The 17,373-nt window shown below is 40.3% G+C and overlaps 1 protein-coding gene across 2 annotated transcripts in view; it reads right to left on the reverse strand.

Moving 5' to 3' along the window:
• Positions 1–1,178: 1,178 nt before the first annotated feature.
• The window catches only part of BTBD7 (BTB domain containing 7), a 59,060-nt gene continuing 42,865 nt past the window's right edge, over positions 1,179–17,373 (reverse strand). Inside the window, exons 6-12 of one of the 2 annotated variants that reach the window (XM_068399083.1) lie at positions 15,821–15,981; positions 15,382–15,525; positions 15,034–15,147; positions 13,294–13,483; positions 9,063–9,241; positions 7,928–8,356; positions 1,179–6,185 (exon numbers count right to left, since the gene is read on the reverse strand). In XM_068399083.1, coding sequence (XP_068255184.1) covers positions 5,370–6,185; positions 7,928–8,356; positions 9,063–9,241; positions 13,294–13,483; positions 15,034–15,147; positions 15,382–15,525; positions 15,821–15,981 — 2,033 coding nt within the window. In that variant the 3' untranslated portion in view covers positions 1,179–5,369. The remainder of the gene's footprint in view (positions 6,186–7,927; positions 8,357–9,062; positions 9,242–13,293; positions 13,484–15,033; positions 15,148–15,381; positions 15,526–15,820; positions 15,982–17,373) is intronic. The other variant, XM_068399084.1, reaches the window with a different exon arrangement.

Consider the following 17,373-nt stretch of genomic DNA (forward strand, 5'->3'; position numbering starts at 1 on the left):
AGCAACAGCTGCCAGGGTGCCAATCAGTACTAGCGCAGGGCCCAATCCCACCACTCCCTGTGCTCAAGAAACGACAGCAATGTTGTACAGAGGGAAGAGTTCAGTTGCAGGCAGTTTTTTGAGCCGAGTATGTAATTTCCACAACCAGGAGTCCTTACAGCTACAATTTCACACCACAGGGTCAGCACTGAGGACATGCAGTGTCCATTCTTGGCATCAACCAGCCCTGCAGTCATGGAACAGGGTTTCCTTGAAGTGGACCCAGCCCCTAACACTCCCCTTTCCAACTTTAATGCGGTTGTGCTTTCTTCCTAAAGGCTCCCCCTAGGGAAGAGGCATCTTCTATACAGTTAGCGGACATCGAAGAATTCTGTTGCAAAATGAACAGAAAGCCTGTTACAAAAAGTGTTAAATTTGTCTAGTTTAGGAAGTTGCTCCTAAAACTTATCTTCCTGGATGGGGGAATGAAGGTGTCAATAATTAGCATTGAAGACCATACAGTACTCTCTCTCCCCCCTCCCTCTTTATGTTGGGACATAACCCACGGTTTTTTGCTGTTGCACATCAAAGGGAAACTAGTCAGGATTTTCTGCTGCTGGATGATACACTTCCAAGCTTGAGTCATCTCTTTGAAGCAGTGAAGCACTTGTTTCTGTGAAAGAAATGTAACGAACATTCAGCATAACTGCAACTCCAGAAGAGACTGCTGGGTACTGAATGAGTGTCCTTGTCCAGCTGCTCCGCTGAGAAAACAAACCCTTCCCACATCCAGGGTCGAGTGCCCCTGCCCTGACTATAAGTAACGCTATTGCCTTTAATAGTGAATAGTCTCCGGCAATTAAGCTCTAGCCAGAAGAACTCACTGCACTATCTCACTGAAGTGCTCTTCTTTTTTAATAAGCTGCATGAATAGTGCCACTAATTTTGAATTCCTTTGTTTACACTGGTTTGTATCATATCCTTAATGTTCAAAGCATTATTGTACGCTTGTTTTTTTCCAGAAGGAACAACAATCCTTGTCAGTTTTAAGAGCCCTTTACCTTATGGTTTGTATTAAACCCCTCGTTTCCCCCAGCCATCGGTGTGATGAGGGCACGGTGGGTTCAGGCGGGAGCTAAGCTGGCAGTGCGGCAGCAGCCTGCTGCTAACAGTTAATTGGAAGAAGTCACACAAGCACCTTCTATACAAGCCATTTATTTGAAATGCCAACTATACGTAGGATAAAGTCAGTGTTACATGCTTCTCAGCAACAGTAGAAAAATAGAACCAGTGAAAACCTTTTTACAACTGTAATGGTACTCAAAAGAGAAATGTATTGTTTTACAATGCATCACACAAGACTAGAATTCAAGTTTGGAGGTACCTAAATAAAAATACTATTTTTTTTAAAAAACACTATGTACAATTGAAGCGTAAACAAGTTTTACAAAGTACTAGTTATGCAGGTTGTAGAAAAAACACTTGCATAGGACATGAAGTCAGTTTAAGAAAGTTTTCTGAGCCTTTAGCATTGAAGGCACTTGACTTTATACCAGTAACACACAAGGACAAGAAACAAAACCGTAACGTTGCCGAAGGCAGGGCTGCCTTCTGGCAGCACAGATAATTACAGAAACCCCAAATACGGTTTTACAATTTTCTCTCTCGGCTGTTCCCTGCATTTGGCAGAGCTCAGCAGCACCTCTACCACAGAAGCATAAAATTATTAGAAGAAAGAACAGTGCCTCAAACAGCACGAGTATTCTTTCAAAAAAAAAAAAAAACCAAACCAAACCCAAACAAGAAAACAACCCCAAAAACCCCCAGCAAACCCCAAACCAAAGAAACCCAAACAACAAACATTTGGGACACTCCAGGACCAAAAACCAAGGCTTACAAGTACGGGTGGCCACAGCCTTAACTTTCAGAAATGAAACTACCCAAGAACAGGAAAAATACAAGAAACTGCCAGTCAACACAGCAGTTATCAACACACAACTACAGTAACTCCATGGAACAACAAAACATTTCAAAGGAAGAATCTGTCTCAGGAATTAAGTTATTCAGCCATATATTAAGGAACAGAGAAGGGGGTCAGGGAGAGGGGAATAAGAAGTTTTTGCATGTTGCTCACTAAATCAAAGTCTGAGCTCTCTCTTTGATAGAAGAAGGAGCACGAGTCTTCCTCATTCAAGGAAACTTAATGTTCATACCTCTATCCTCAAGCAAAATGTAGTCAGTAATCTGTTATCTCCATCAATTTACAGGAGGAAGAGATGTTAATTTCCAGCCTAATCAGAAAGTGCTTCATGTAAACAAGGAGCTTCTGCACCAAAGTTTCAGTAGACAGAGAACAAGAAGTAGCAGGCAGCACAGGTACGTGTGCTGCGAGTGAGATGTAGTATGAACACTAGCTACTGAATAATGCTTCCATGAAGAGTAAGGATGGCCTCTCTCCCCTCCCTCTGCACGTCCAGCTAAGTAGGAAATCCTGTGCTGGAGTACAAAAATACAGTTCCAGTAATTGGACAAATCCTTCTTTTCCACTGTGAATCAGCTGCCATTAGCAGCTCTCCCCAACTCAAAATACACAAGTGAAAACAGAGATTGTCTACATGGCCTGATTGTCTTCATGGCCTCAGAAGGACCTTTTATTTTGCATCTACTTTTAAACACTTTATTATCTTTTTAATACTGCTCAGCTTCTGAGACTTCAGAAGTAATTTTGTATTCTAAAATGCAGACATTTCCCCCAGAGGCATTTCTCACCCACTTATCCCAAAGCATTTCATGTTTTCCCTCAAGCCAAAACCCCAAAACTTCTCAGTCTTCATCAGCCACGCCCCCACAAATTTCAAGATTAAAAGTTGCATCTGTAGATTTCAGCCCCATCTCTGTCCAGGCACATGGTGCCACATCCAGCTATGGTAACTAAAATACCAAAGTACATCTATCGATTACTTATCGCGTACTGTCCTCAAAGTACATCTATCGATTTTAGGTAAAAATAAATTATTCAGAACAGTAAGTCTTCTAAGGACAGCTAGGACTTTTTAGTAATTAAGCTACCAACATACATATGACGCGAGTGCAGGAAGTTCCAGGGTTTTTATGTGTGGTGAAAGTCAATGCTTCTAGCGCTGGTGAGCATGAGACCCAAGTGTCCAGTCAGAGCTACACAGTCAGACAGCACTGTGCTCAAATCTCCAGAAGAACCCCAATGAACCTCAGTCCCTCACCTGCAGCAGCACCGTCCCCCTACTCACACCTTCTTGCATTTAACAATGTTCTACACTGCAGTCCCATGGAAACACCACATATTGGTGATGAGGCCAGGACCACCAAGTGTCTTTGACTGTGGTAAAAAACACAGAAAAAGGCTGACGGGGGGGGACGGGGGGGGGAAAAAAAAACCCACAACAACAAAGCCCCAAACCATCTCCCCTCACACACAAGACACATCACCTGCACAGTTTAGCTAAGTTTCTCCTCCAGTCCTACACCACACCTTCCATGGCGGTATCTCAAAAGGAGGGTCTGCAGTGCTTTCACAGCAGCAGGAGGCCTATAGATGTGTATGCAGGAGACATGAGGATTTATTGGTTCCAACACTCATATCTTCATTTAGAAGCTATTTGGTAGTTTGGAAATGCAGTATTCAATATATTTCATTGTGGTGGTGTTACCAGGCCTTGCATACTTTAATGAAACAGATTAGGTAAGACTCTGCCATCAACTAAAACTAAAAGTAAAGTTGCAGCAAGATTTCTGTTTAAATATTATTAAGCATTTTGAGCTGCAGGAAACAACCTAACCTTAAAGTAGTCCTTAGGTCACACTTGGGATTAAAGTTTTCTATTACAGGGAGATTTTTCATTATAGAAACTGCATTTAAAAAAAAACTCAAAGAGGCCTTTACTGGTAATCACTACACTGCAGTGGCATGAGATCCCTATCCTAAATGCAAAGAATCTGTGGTAAAAACTGCATGGTGAATATTAAAGATGCACTTAATTGTAACCGTTGCAACCAGTGCATTGGTTAACCCCAACCCAGCGGCAGGGAGCCAGCTCAGATCACTAGCATTCCCTCTTCATACCGTGTTACTAGATGAATCTGATTTCCATGCTTTGAAAAAGCAAAGTCGCGAAATGGAAGTGTCATTTAAAAGTGCCAAAGCTTTGCACATGTCACGATGCTAGAGCAGCTACTCTTCGCTTAGATTTTGTTCACAGAACAGCTGCAATTTTGAAGTCAGCAACACTTCAGATCAGGTAAGGAACACTGAACAATGTCACTAAGAGTGAAGCCCTTTTTTAATCATAGGCAGGAGAAAGCAAGGCAATGAGCAGTCACCTCAGCACCTCAGGCGGAGAGGGAACCTCTCAAGTGGAAGGTTACCAGTCAGGCAACAGCAAAGGTACTTATGCCTTGTCTTCCTGACACTCCAGAATTTAGCACGAATCCTCAGCTCCAGACTTCACTTACCCCCATGTATGGGTAGCTGGAAGAACAAGTTATGACTATAATTTTTACAGTATTTCTAGATTTATTTCTGCATGGGCAAATGAACAATTTCAGTCTGTCTAATTAGTGCTTCTGGGTGATTACGGAGTTCTCCATGGTCACAGCTGAACCAGAAAGCAAACAGAATCAGACTGCCAGATCCCAGTGAATTTCACTGGAATTTGAACTCCTAAACATCCCCCTAAACTCTTAAAAACCCAAATATAATTCTTGAATTGGGCTTGCTATATCAGGATAAGACCAGGTGCCAAAACTTTTCAAACAAAACATTATACTGGATTCTCGCTGTAGTAAAAATCAGGAAGATTTCAGATCTAAACAAACAAACAAAAAAATCTAACTAAAAATGTAGTATTTTGATGTGCTGTTCTTTGGAATTCCTATAATTAAAAAATAAACGCATTGTTACTATCTCATAAGAAAATACATTTCATAATGTGCAACCCGATGCACATAGGGAATTGGCAGGTGAAAGGGAAAATGCAAAAGTATGAAAATACAGTCCTTTAAATGTGACGATAAAGTTCAACATATTAGTACAAAACTAATACACTAAAATAGATGTACAGGTGCAAAAGGCTACTAGGTTGTAGAAAAAAGGTACCAGCTTTCTTGTTTTTTTTTTAAAAAGACTTAATTAATTTGCTCAAAAAAAAGTTTCCCACAAAATAAAACCAGAAGCAGCATTAAAAATAAACTGAAAACATGCTGTCTCTAATAAAACAATGTATGTACAAAAGAAGTGAGCGAAGCTGAATTTATCTGCTGGCATGAATGAATTTGTCTGACACAAGTCAGGCCACAAGTTGCAAAGAATGGGCTGTTTACAACTCTTAGGCACAGAGAAAGAGTGGAGGTTGCTTTCATAGGGCAGATTTTTTATACAGGAAGTCTGGTTTGTTTGGAGACCTCCTTCCTCTGCTTACTGCATCTTCCCTTTCCAAATCTGCATTCCTCTGTGCTCCATGTTCTGACGGCTCCTCATCTGCCAGTCTCCTACCGGGTCTCTCTTCTTGCACTTCAGAGGTGAACGCAGAAAGCGAAGGTCTGTTGGAGGTTAGCCCATAGGTTAAATCGGTTTCCATTTTTGTTCTTCCCCTGATGTGAACTGGGCCATTACTAGCATTTTCCTGGGTAGCCAACGCCAAGTCCAGTCGCTGGGGAGGTTGTTCTAAGACATCGAGGTGTACTGGCTCATTCTTTTGTCTGTGTGGATGCCCATCTTGGGAGAGCAGGTATTCCCTCCTAGAATCCTCTTGCTTTTTAGGAGACAGCTGAGAAGGTAGATAGGCTGACTTTAAGCCACTTGGTGATGCCTTACTGTGGCTATACAAATCTGGGCCAAAATATATGCCTTGTGCAGGCGAAGGACTGTGCCTGTTCGGTGCTGGAGTGGAGGGTCTGCATGCAGCATTAGAGAAGTCATAGAAGTCGGGATATTCCTGCTGATTTTCTCGAGCATCTATTTTTTGCTCTATTGTGTGTTTCTTTCGAGAAGTGGGCATGTGTCTGTTCTGAATACATGAAATGTGCTGGGGTGGACCAGGCCCTACCTCTGTAACCGTCTGGCTTAATTCTGTGTTGACCGTGAGCTCTGGTAATCTTCTGTCTTTTAAAGACATTGCTGACACTCCCATTGCGATATCTGGCATCAGTTCATTTAGCAAGGGCTGAGTACACTAGAAAAGAAAAGAAATTTGTCCAATGAAACAAAGCAAAAGCTGAACACAAACTGTATTTATGACAGTTTCTGTAATTCAAAACAGCATTTTCCTAATCTGCCTTTGCCCAGACCCACCTCAGTCTGCAAGTTTCTTGCACTGTTTAAAGAACACATGTATCCTCCAACCTTCATATTCCTGTTAGCTTAAGACAACTTCTTTCCTTCATGAAGCTGCTGTGCCACAATAATAGTTCCTTCTTAAACGCATCTTGTCTTGAATATGCAGTGAATGACAATGTACTGTTAAACTCTCAAAAGGTAAGCCCGCTTTAAGCCACTTGCAATTATCAAACTAAACAAGGTACTTGGTGCAGAACCTAATAAACGGTTTGTTACAGCACAGAGTTCCAGTGTAGGGAAGCCACAAAACTTGTATTTCATCACTACAGATGCAACCCCTCTGCTTGCGTTTCATATTTGTAGAGTTAATTGCAGGCACATATGTGTCTATGCACAACAGCCTCAGGGCTTGGAGGGGGAGCATCAGTTACAGTGCTGACTAGATCCACAAAGCGCATGGAAGGTGCTGCATAGCATTCTTCTCACCTACACCTATAAGCAATCCTGCCATGAGACAAGGATATTACAGTCTTCCAGACAGAAAAGTTAAAATTTCTACTTGTATTTATCATTTCTAATGAAAGCAGTTTTAGTAATCATTGATCACTAGTAACTCACAAATTGCAGAAAGAATACAGAACAAAAATATCACCCATATTAAGTCTATGCTTCTCCTTCCATTTTTTGTAGAAAAATTTTAGCAGAAAAATTTCTAATGTGAAAAAGATGACTATATAGTTTCCTTAGTGAAGTCAGTATTGATCAAGAGAGAGACATACTACAAAACCTGTCCTTAAACAAACGATGGCAAGCAATTTAACTTGAAGTTAAATATTTTAGCCTAAAATATAAAAAGGAGTGCAATATATTTTGGACAATTGCTAAAAGAAAAAAAAAAATTAAAAATCCATGTTTTCATTCAGAACTCCAGATCAAATCTGCATCCAACAAGCATGTTTTCAGTATGACACAACTGTGCAATGAAACAGTTTTTTCACTGCAGAAATAAATTACCAGATCCTTTATTTAGCATTTCATGTATTTCACAAAGCTATGTCTTTGCCCAGGATGTTATAGTTCATTGTTTTCACTGCAACATATTGTAGTTCAGCAACTATAATGATTGTCTTTAAATGCTGTAATGAACCCCCCTTTGTATTTGCAGTTATCAATTTCTGCTTGCCTATTCATTTTAAAATCTTTTTCACAGCTTAAGACCTTCACATTCTCCACAGGTTCCCTTTATACACATCTGTTTACTTCAGGACTACTTATCTGTGAATAGCCAAAACATCGTCACTATTTCTACCCATGAATTACAGCATGCAGTCCACTACTGAAGTTGACTTATGCTTTGTTTTAATGTAGAGCAAACTGTATTATTTCAGAGGATTCGTGAGTCCCATTTGCCCTTCCAAAATGCTCCTGCCCCTAGAACATTCATGCTCCCAGGGATTAGGGCACACCTTTGGGATGCAGAACACTGCCAGCCAGTTTGGTGTAAAATTCTTCTCCTAACCAGCGAAGATGCTCTTTTACTTAACAGAGCCAAGTTACTTTATCATAAGAATTCTCTCCAGCTCCTCTCTAAGCTACTTTGAGTGGCCAGAGATAGGGAGGAGAAATCTTAATACTTACTACTTGCTTCTCAGCTGCCATCACTGCCGCTGCTGCAGCCACCGTTTGTCTGCCCAGACCTGTAGTGTTAGTGCAATCGGGAGGTGCTGCTTTAACACTGGGCAAGTAGACAGGTGGTGCAGCTTTGGGAGCGGTTCGGGAGTGGAACAGTGAGTGATTACATGGGTAAGAAAAGGAGCGAGACGGATGTTGGCTTGGCACCCTTTGTTTCCAGCCCACTTTGAACTGGTTATGAATAGGAGTTGCTGGTGGGTGGTATGGAGGTGGAGGAGGGGGCAATGGTGGATGGAAGGCCACAAAAGAGTCCAGTTCTGTAAACATGGTTTCTGCAGTGGGAGTGCTGTTAACGCGACAACGTCCAGACTGTCTCATTGTCAGGAGTGGGCTTTCATCCCCAAATCGCTCATCAGGGAAGAATTTGTGAGGATTCTGCAAAGGAAAAAACCCAGCATGTAACAAAAAGTAGGAAGTAATCTAGAAAAATCTCCTAAAATAACACACACTGGAACTAGGAATCTGCTAGTACTGTAACAGGCTAGTTGTGCCACCTAAAACCTCACCAACACTTGGGGTGATTACAGCTACCACGGAATAAATATTTTTTTTTTTTTTTTTTTTTTTTTTTTAAACAAGACAAGCATCAGATTCATTGTGTGAATAAGTCGACCAACAAATGCATTTGCTTTACCAGCAGCATACAGACAGAAGTGGGATTTCCCCACTGTTTCTGTACTATGCAGATCTACTGTATCAGTTAGGGACTTTTTCTCCTCTCTGATTCAAGAGAAAAATCATAATCTAGATTTCTAGTTAGGGTTTGACTATTCTCATCAACTGCCTCTTTGGCAGATTTTTTTTGTCCCCAAAATCTGTGGCAGTAAGAGCACCCTGAATGGCAACAACCCTTGAGAAAAATATTGATACATTGCACTTACACATTTATAAAATCACATACATCAAATGCAACCGTCTCGCTGTACTTTGCACCTGGACAGGTCTAAAGGTATGCAGGCATTTCAAAGCATTTTTGCACCTGCATGTGCACACACAAAGTAGTTCTCTTACTGCAAGTTACACCTTGAACTCATAAGGAGAACAGAAAGCATTTGTGGTCTTATACAGCAGTTTCTCATACCTGCAAAAGTTCAGCAGCAGCATCAGAAAGTCCAAATTCCCGCAGCACACGAATCTGAATCTCATAACTGACTGTGGCACCTTCTCCACAATTAAGAGCATATGCTCTTTGCACCTGCTCAGTATGGCGCAGCTCCTGCAGCCGTTTGATCATCTCTTTTACAACAAGGAGACTGGGAACTGGAGGTATAATAGAGAACAGAACGTGGATAAGAGAGATTTACTTTTTGAACCGTGAGACAGTAAGTTTGATGTTTAGATTTAATTCTGAAGGAAAAATCTAACATCAGGCTGACTTGGCTTTTTTTTTTTTTTTTTTTTTTTAAAAGAAGCATTCTGCCAAAAACAGTTGGACGTACACATGTTCCTTAGAGGATCATTAAGCCACATTGGTTAACACACATATCATACAAATGGTAAAGACATAAACCATTTTTCCAGCTTCTGCTAGAATGAGCCACAAATACAACCTTCTTTGTAAACCTCTTATGATGCAGGAATTTCATGATTCGTGGTGGGGGCAGGATATCTTAAATAACAACTGAATGTTCCCTCATGAATTCTACAGGCCAAGAACTCATTGATTTTTTTGGCATACACTTCATACTTCTAGTGGAATTCTATAATCAGAAGACCATAACACCAGTATGTAACTACAGAAAGAGCATTCTAAAAAAATTACACAAACCGTAAGCCAACATAAACCTGTTAAAATTATGTTGTTTTATGCAGCCATATTGAAATAATTTTTAAAAAACCTTTCCAAAAGGAAATCATGTATAATTTGGGTTCTTTATCCTGTTGCAAAGCTTTCTCATGCCACTTCTTGCTGCTGTTTGATGATGAGTGATATTTCTCTGTGGTCTTTCTGTCCTCAGGAAAATGTGCATATCATAAGAGAAGACAAATTCAGATCTCTGAATACATAAGTCCTGGCATCTAATCCTTTACCAGTTTTAGAACTGGTATATATTACCATAACCAGATGTCCGTAATGAAAGCTCATAAAAATTACATGTTTCAGACTACAAGAACAGTGTGAAAAGACATTTGCATTACAGAGAAGGAGAAAACCCAGCACCATGCAACTACAACTGGTCCCAATTTCACAAAGTTTACATTGGTACGTGAAGGATAAGTGTAAGTAGTGCAAAGTACTTCTTCCCCTCAAACTGAGTTCCTGTACTAGGAAAAAAAAAAAAACACAACAAACAAACCCACCAATCAATTTTACCCAATCTTCAAGGCTTGGAAATAAGTCTTCTACACTACTTTCCATACACTTCAATTGTTATGAAAAATCCTGGTTTAGCAGCCAGATGTTTAGCTACAATAAGCATTTTGCTAACACTGAAAAAAGATGATTTTAGAGAAGTTTGAAGCAGTTCTCAAAACTAGTAGGCATAAAAATCATCTAAGTTTTTCATTAAAAAAAGTGATATCTTCTCAAATGCAGGTTTGTTTCTGGCTTTTTTACTATTATTCCTGTGAAACACGTGGAAGAGAGATTACATATATAAAAATTACAATTCTCTGAAGTCAGTTGCAGGATTTCTAACTCAAACTGAAACTGGAAAATACCTAAGGAAACCTAATTACCTGCAGAATCTAGCCTCAAAGTAGAACAGCTTCAGCAGAGGTTGAACTCATTTTATGATAGTGTTGCAAGAAGAGCATCAAGACCTGCTGCCAATAGCATTTATACAAATATAGCCCACAGGCAGTGGGTACAAGGAAGATGCAAGTGACAGATGCAGAATACCTAAGCTGTAAAGAACCCCCTGTTCTAACAGCCCAGTCTAAGGGACACAGAGGTGATGGTGCCTAGCTCTCTCCTGTACAAGTTTTAGGTTTGGTACATGCCTGAATCTCCTCAAATTAATTGGGCTCCATCTACACTTCCTAGCACAAGGCATTAGCAAAACAATCAATTCTTTTGCATAGTTACAGAACTAAGCAAAGCAGGCAGTCACCAGGACACTGTACCTGTGCTCCAACTACTGGCCAGGCTCACAGCTCATATCCATGCTCAAATCAAAGGGCTGGCAGTAATTCCTATATATTAAATTGTACAGAATCAAGCTGTAGTGGAGTTTCAGATTGATCAAGATGTCTCATGCTTGCTAACAGAGCCAGATTTTTTCAGAACACGAGAACTTTTGCAAAACAGTGGAGACCTTTGAGAATCTGTTCTCTTTCTCAGCTTCTTTGGAAACTAAGATCGAGCAAAGTGTTATCAAAGTCACATCTTATGATGAAATGCTTTCCATTCAATTCACGGTGAGTATATTTATGCTTTTCTTTATAGGGGGTGAAAAGTCTGAGCACTGTGATGTACTGCTGAGATGCCACAGCTGTAAGTTTCTAAATAATTAGTACTTTTATCAAATTACAGAAGTTTTCAGAAGCTCCTTTTAGGCTTTATCAAGTCTCTTCCTGAATAACAGGAAACAAATAGATCACAACCATTCTACAAACCTTACTAGAACACTTATTGCAGTGTTTAACCAAACAGCATTTCAATCATCCTAACACCTCAACTTAAATTCTCTTGCAGCAATTTAAACCTATTATTTTTGTCCTGGCTTTAGCATCTGTAAGAATAGTTTATCCATTTCCTTTCAACATAGTTGACTTAAGGAAGATATAATTGATATACAAAGAGCTTATAAAATGGGGAATGGGGAGTGGTGGAGGGAAGATGATGACTTTTCTTGGTGGCATGTTATCTTTATTGCTTTTCTACAGATTCCCAGACTGATCCGTATCTACTGACATGTGATACTTCGATCTAAAAATTGATGCCAAAAGTTTATGCAAGTTTAAGGAAAGACTGTGTAAGCTCATGGATTAAAAATGCATTTAAAATTACTAACTACACAGAAACACCATCCACGATAGGACATCTCTGATCGGCAGATGGCTGAAGAACACACAGAACTGCACAGGGAATTATTTTATGTGGTTTTCCTGCTACACTTTCCTTATGCGCTCACTTCTGGTTACTGCCGGAATGAGGATACAAGACAAATTCTTGACCTGACCCAGTATGGCCATTTAAAGGGCTAAACACAATGCTCCATCTGAGACCAAATTACTTCACATGTCTTGTGGCACATTTGGTTTTGTTTTTCAGTATGACTCTTTATGGAATTGTACAATGTTGACTTTCAGGCTTTTCTCTGCAGAGCTTCCCTCAGCCATCCCGTATGCACACCGCTGGCTACACCTACATAAGCACAATGTTTCCCACTTTCTTCACAGAATTTAAATTTAATCTTGGTCATTTAGCTATCTAATCCCACCCTCCAAAACATCCACTGACCCTCCCAACTTGTCATCAGCTGTGAGTTTTGCCAGTGTATTCTCTATGCACATTGAGTATTAATGGGGCCAGGGAAAGGTGGGAAGAGCTAGATGCTTTGGCAATCTCACCAGATACATTCTTCCAGTTTGTATCAAAAGATCAAATCCACAAATGACAAAATATATTACAGTAGTTTTATGAGTGTATTTCTCTGGCTTGCCTACGGGGAATGTCACACGAAGTATCCTGAAGTCAAGAGACGCCATATCTACTTCCACCTATAAAAACTTAACTTTGTCACACAAGGAATGAAGTTGGTTTGACTTCAAAGCTAAAGTGGATTTGGTAAACTGAAAAAAAAAAAGTGTGTTTTGAGTACCTACGTCCAATATTTTTCTGGCAAACTGAGTTAAGCCGACTGCCCTACAAGTTATGCTCCCCTGCTTTTGTTTTTTGTTTTGTTTTGTTTTTTTTTCTTGTGTTTGTTTGTTGTTTTTTTTTAAAAAAAAAAAATAAATCAGTATTTTGCCATTTTCTAGACTTCTAGGTCTTACCCATCTTGGACGACTGGTTGTAGAAAACTGAGAATCACTCTGAGATCAGAGATCCAGGCTCCAGCAAGTGTTCTACAGTAAGTTTAACCAGTCCAAAGTTTTTCAAATCGCTCAGCTGAAGCAGGTTAAAATACTACCCTTCCAGTAGCTTATTTTCTAACTATTTACTATGCCATCCAAAACCAGTTCATGTCTTCAGAGTAGACCAAAGCAAAAGAGACTACAGCTGTATGGGAAGAAGCCCAAATGGTGCAGTACTGTTCTCCAAGGAAATCATAACATTCAATAATTCACAATCACTCTCCCCAGTCCCCAGTCTCCATCCACCCACATGAGAGCAATCGGCATTGCAAGTGATCTAGCAGCCTTACCTGGAATCTCATTGGCTATAACTGAAGGAGGACTGGACTGGTTAGTGCTAACTTGCTGGTGGGTAATCATATGACAGCACTGCGGCACCGCGTTGTTAACCATGTAAAGGGTGTCGGGCACATTGGACATTCGTACCATCCGCAAACGAACAAGATCAGTTTGTTCCACCATCATCTCATCCAGCACTGACTGCAACGACAGCCATTAGAGCCCTCATGAAGGCACTGCACACACATACCCACCGGGACCTGCTGCAAACACAGTCCCAAGGTCACAAGTCTAGCAATGTCTAAACCGTAACTTTTCCAGGTCCCAACAATATTTGGCTTTTCCACAGCATTTTCTATTCCATTTTCCAGTCGTGATCAGAGTTGAGTTTCATAGCTAAGAGCAGGCAGGTGAATAAAGTTTGGGAAGGTTGCTTGCTTTATTTTGTACCTGTCAGATTAGAAGTAACCTTCTTGAGGCCAAACCCTCTGGACTCTGTCTCAGACAATTACTGCCTACAGGTCTCAACTCTCTGTGCCACCAAGTAGAAGGCACTAGTCTGAAAATGAAACGTGCTTCCCTCACATGTCTTAAAGAATAGAAAGGGATTTATGTATACCTTTCTAAGATTCTCATTTAATATTAAATGGATTTATTTCAAAAAATGGAAGGCTAACAGAAGTAAAAAAAAAATAAATCAGAAATCACTCATCCACAATTTTTGCATTTCACAATAATTAAACTATGAATAGGAGTAAAGTTACCAGATAATAAGTATGAGAGTCCTCCTCCTAAGGATAAACAGCTAATGATGCTTTAAAAAATATTAACAGCATAATATGAAACTAGTGGAAACAAGTAGGATTCCTGACCTGGGCGGGGGGTGGGGAACAGGACACATGGGACGGGACAGGAGGACGGGACACAGAATTTAGAATGCACTTTTTACTTTAAGATTACTACTAAAGTAATCTCATACCATATATCTGAAACCTAAGAGAGTCAAAGCTTTTATCACATGTTCTTTAACACATTTTTGTTAGTTTTAACAATCCAAGATACAAAAACAAAATTTTAACTGGCTAGTCTCCCTTTGCTGTTTAGTGCCACCTGGTGCTCTCTAACCTCTGTGCCCAAAATGCAAAGTAGTTTTATTTCTCCCCTCAAAAAGGATTCACACCTGTAGAAAACATTTTCTTTCTTAAGCACAGAGCAAAAGCTCTAAATTTACCAGAGCAGTGGTCACAGTTTGTAGGCGATGTGGATGTGCACAGCTTCACCTAATCCTCTTGCTCTGCAGCCACCTGCACTGCTGGGACTCAGGAGCTCTTGACTTAAGTCAGAGCCGCCTTAAGTGGTGGCATTACTTAGCGACCTATAAGGGTCCCATTCTGTCAAACAGAATATGGCATGTTTCTGCCCCACACAGAGCCATCTCTACCCTGTCACCAAACGTCACCACCAGAGATGCTACAAGATCTTCAGTTTGACAGTCCTCATATAAGATATTAAATAGGGAAGCTACCGCTTGAGCAGGACACAAAGGACTTCAGTCAAGATATTTACTCCATTCTGCAGAGAACTGAAAGAATTTTGGATATGTTCTGCTTCAAACAAGAAGATGAAATATCAGAGTCCTCTGCTGAGGGGAATAGTAGTTCTCCACCCAGCTCTGGTGGGAGCTGGGGAGCCTGAAAGACCTGGCACCAAGGTTGCTTACTAGCTGCAAACTGGGACTCTCAGGCTCTCACCTTGCCATCCGCCTGCCAGGAGGGCTGCCGAGGAGCTGGGCCGGCAAACTGGCTGGAAACCAGGGAGGTTTCCCTCAGAACGCTGCTTTGTTTCCGGTGGAATTTCATCAAGATCTGTCTCGCAAACATTTCAATTTCGACAAAAAAAAATTTTGTTGAAATTTTTCTGACCAGTTCTAGAGACTTGAGCCTGATGATCAATCTTGTAAGTCTTGTTAAATTGAAAATGTTAGTATTTTAGGCCAGTACATGCAAAGAGAGACAAAACATACCAAAATCCTTCCCTGTTTACAGAACCCCCTGATGACTCCAATTTAACAATAGCCAAGTGTTGTTAATGATTATTACCTTAGCCTCCTCCACATATGGCGAGAACAGTCTTGGCCGCACATATATTCCAGCATTTTTTTGGCGCAGCCAGGCATTTGACTTTCCACCTTCTGATGTTGGTAGCATGTCTGCAGGAGGGGTACTAATCAGGCCTCTCTTCATCTTTAAGAATCAAGGAAGAGTTTTATGGTTTTTTTAAATATCAATATGGGAAAAACTTGCAAGAAATGCATTTCTTACACTGAATCCTTAAACCACTGATTTTTTTTCTTTAGCCTTCTAATAGATTTAGAGAGCAGAAAATTTCAGCAGAAAAAGTTATACACGTATTACTCTGCGCAATAACATTTTAGGAGCTAATCCTTAAAAAAAAATTAAAAAAAAAATAACCTGAACATTGTAGAATCTGAAGTACAAAGAACCCAGAGATAGTATTTGTATGAGACTACCGACTTACTGCATCACTCAGTACTTCACTATTCATGGGTAAGATGTGCTCAATTCGGACAAAAGGCAAAAGTGGAGACAAGATCTCTCTCAGCTCCTCAATGTCGAGATCTCTCCTCTTCACACCTCTTTTGTTCACACTGTGAGCAGTACCACTGAGTAAATTAGGCTCTGTGGGAAGGAACAGAAAATACTAAGTTTACATCAAAAAGTTTAAATAGGAAAGCAGGAGTTACAGGGCTTACAGGAAGTTATAGACAAGGAAAGAAAATTCTACTTTTAAATCAACAGTGCTTATCAGCATTGTTCCACAAAACTATTTCGTGCCTTAAAATCTGTTATGAAGCATCCATAGAGACAGGTTCGGTTCACACAAGCATGGGTCATTTGCACAGCTGTCAGTTTCAAAGTGTAAGCCAGAGAGAAAATACAAAAATAGTGTTTAGGGTAAACATTTATAAAGCTTTACCAGAAGCCATGCTATGAAAACATTTGTAGCTCCCTGCTAGCAGTTCCCCCAAGCACTCTCTCCTGCAGCTCCTGTCCCTTTCCCCAGCAGTTTTCAGGGACTTATTTTTCTACAAATTAAGACCTGAAGAGTGCATTGGGATAAATTATTCTAGCCTCCTTGTGTAACCCACCTCAGTAACAACTGCATCAAGCCCATTCAAATTGCTCTCGTGGTCACAGGATACCTATTTGTGCCATAAGTGGGTATCTTCCTAGAGATTGCAAGATGACAATGACACACTCCGGTCAGACCTTCATCTGTATTCTGAGTATTGTGCCCAACCTGAATTTGACTCTGAAGAAACCTATCAAACATACCCATCCTCCCTTCAGTAGAGGCAGCTGAAGTTTTGGCCACGGCCCATTACAATTTCTAATGCTTTCTGGTATTTGACTGACCCCACCACATATTCAGAGCTGCAAAATCAGAAGCGTCACTGAGGAGTTTAGACTAAATTACTAGACTAAATTTGGCCCTAATGTGACAGAACTTGGTGTAGCTCTTGTTTCTGCTTTTGTTTATCACGTTATCTGATGATCCTGGGAAGGATAAATGAGCTGTTTACTTAATGAACACCACAGACCAGGAAGCTGCACAATTCCTCCAAATGAGCAGCTTCGCCACTGGCTCCATTACCTTCCAGTGTGCCTTAAGACAAACACAAAATCTTGTTTTGAAAGTAGAAGGTTAATACTTAGGTCACTAAAAGCACATATTTTAACTGATTTTTTTGTTGCATTTCATACAACATGTCCATGACAAAGCAGTTGTATCACAAGCAATAACAGTGGATTTCAAAAACATGGCTAGCCCTCCAAAGACAGGAGCCACACCAACACTGCTTAGTTTTCACATAGGCAGGTTCTTCCCCTTCTGTCCCTCTTGTCATACTATCTGATTGACACTTCGTGGTGGGGATGAACTACAAGCTACTTGCATTTGTTATTTGGGAAATATATATTTAACCTACTTCCCACATCTAACACATGTGAGATTGCCCTTGAAGTTACCACTGTAGCAATAATATGCATCTGAGCTAATAAAAATACATT

This window comes from Nyctibius grandis, chromosome 4 (assembly GCF_013368605.1).
Source record: "Nyctibius grandis isolate bNycGra1 chromosome 4, bNycGra1.pri, whole genome shotgun sequence".
Taxonomy (NCBI): Eukaryota; Metazoa; Chordata; class Aves; order Nyctibiiformes; family Nyctibiidae; genus Nyctibius; species Nyctibius grandis.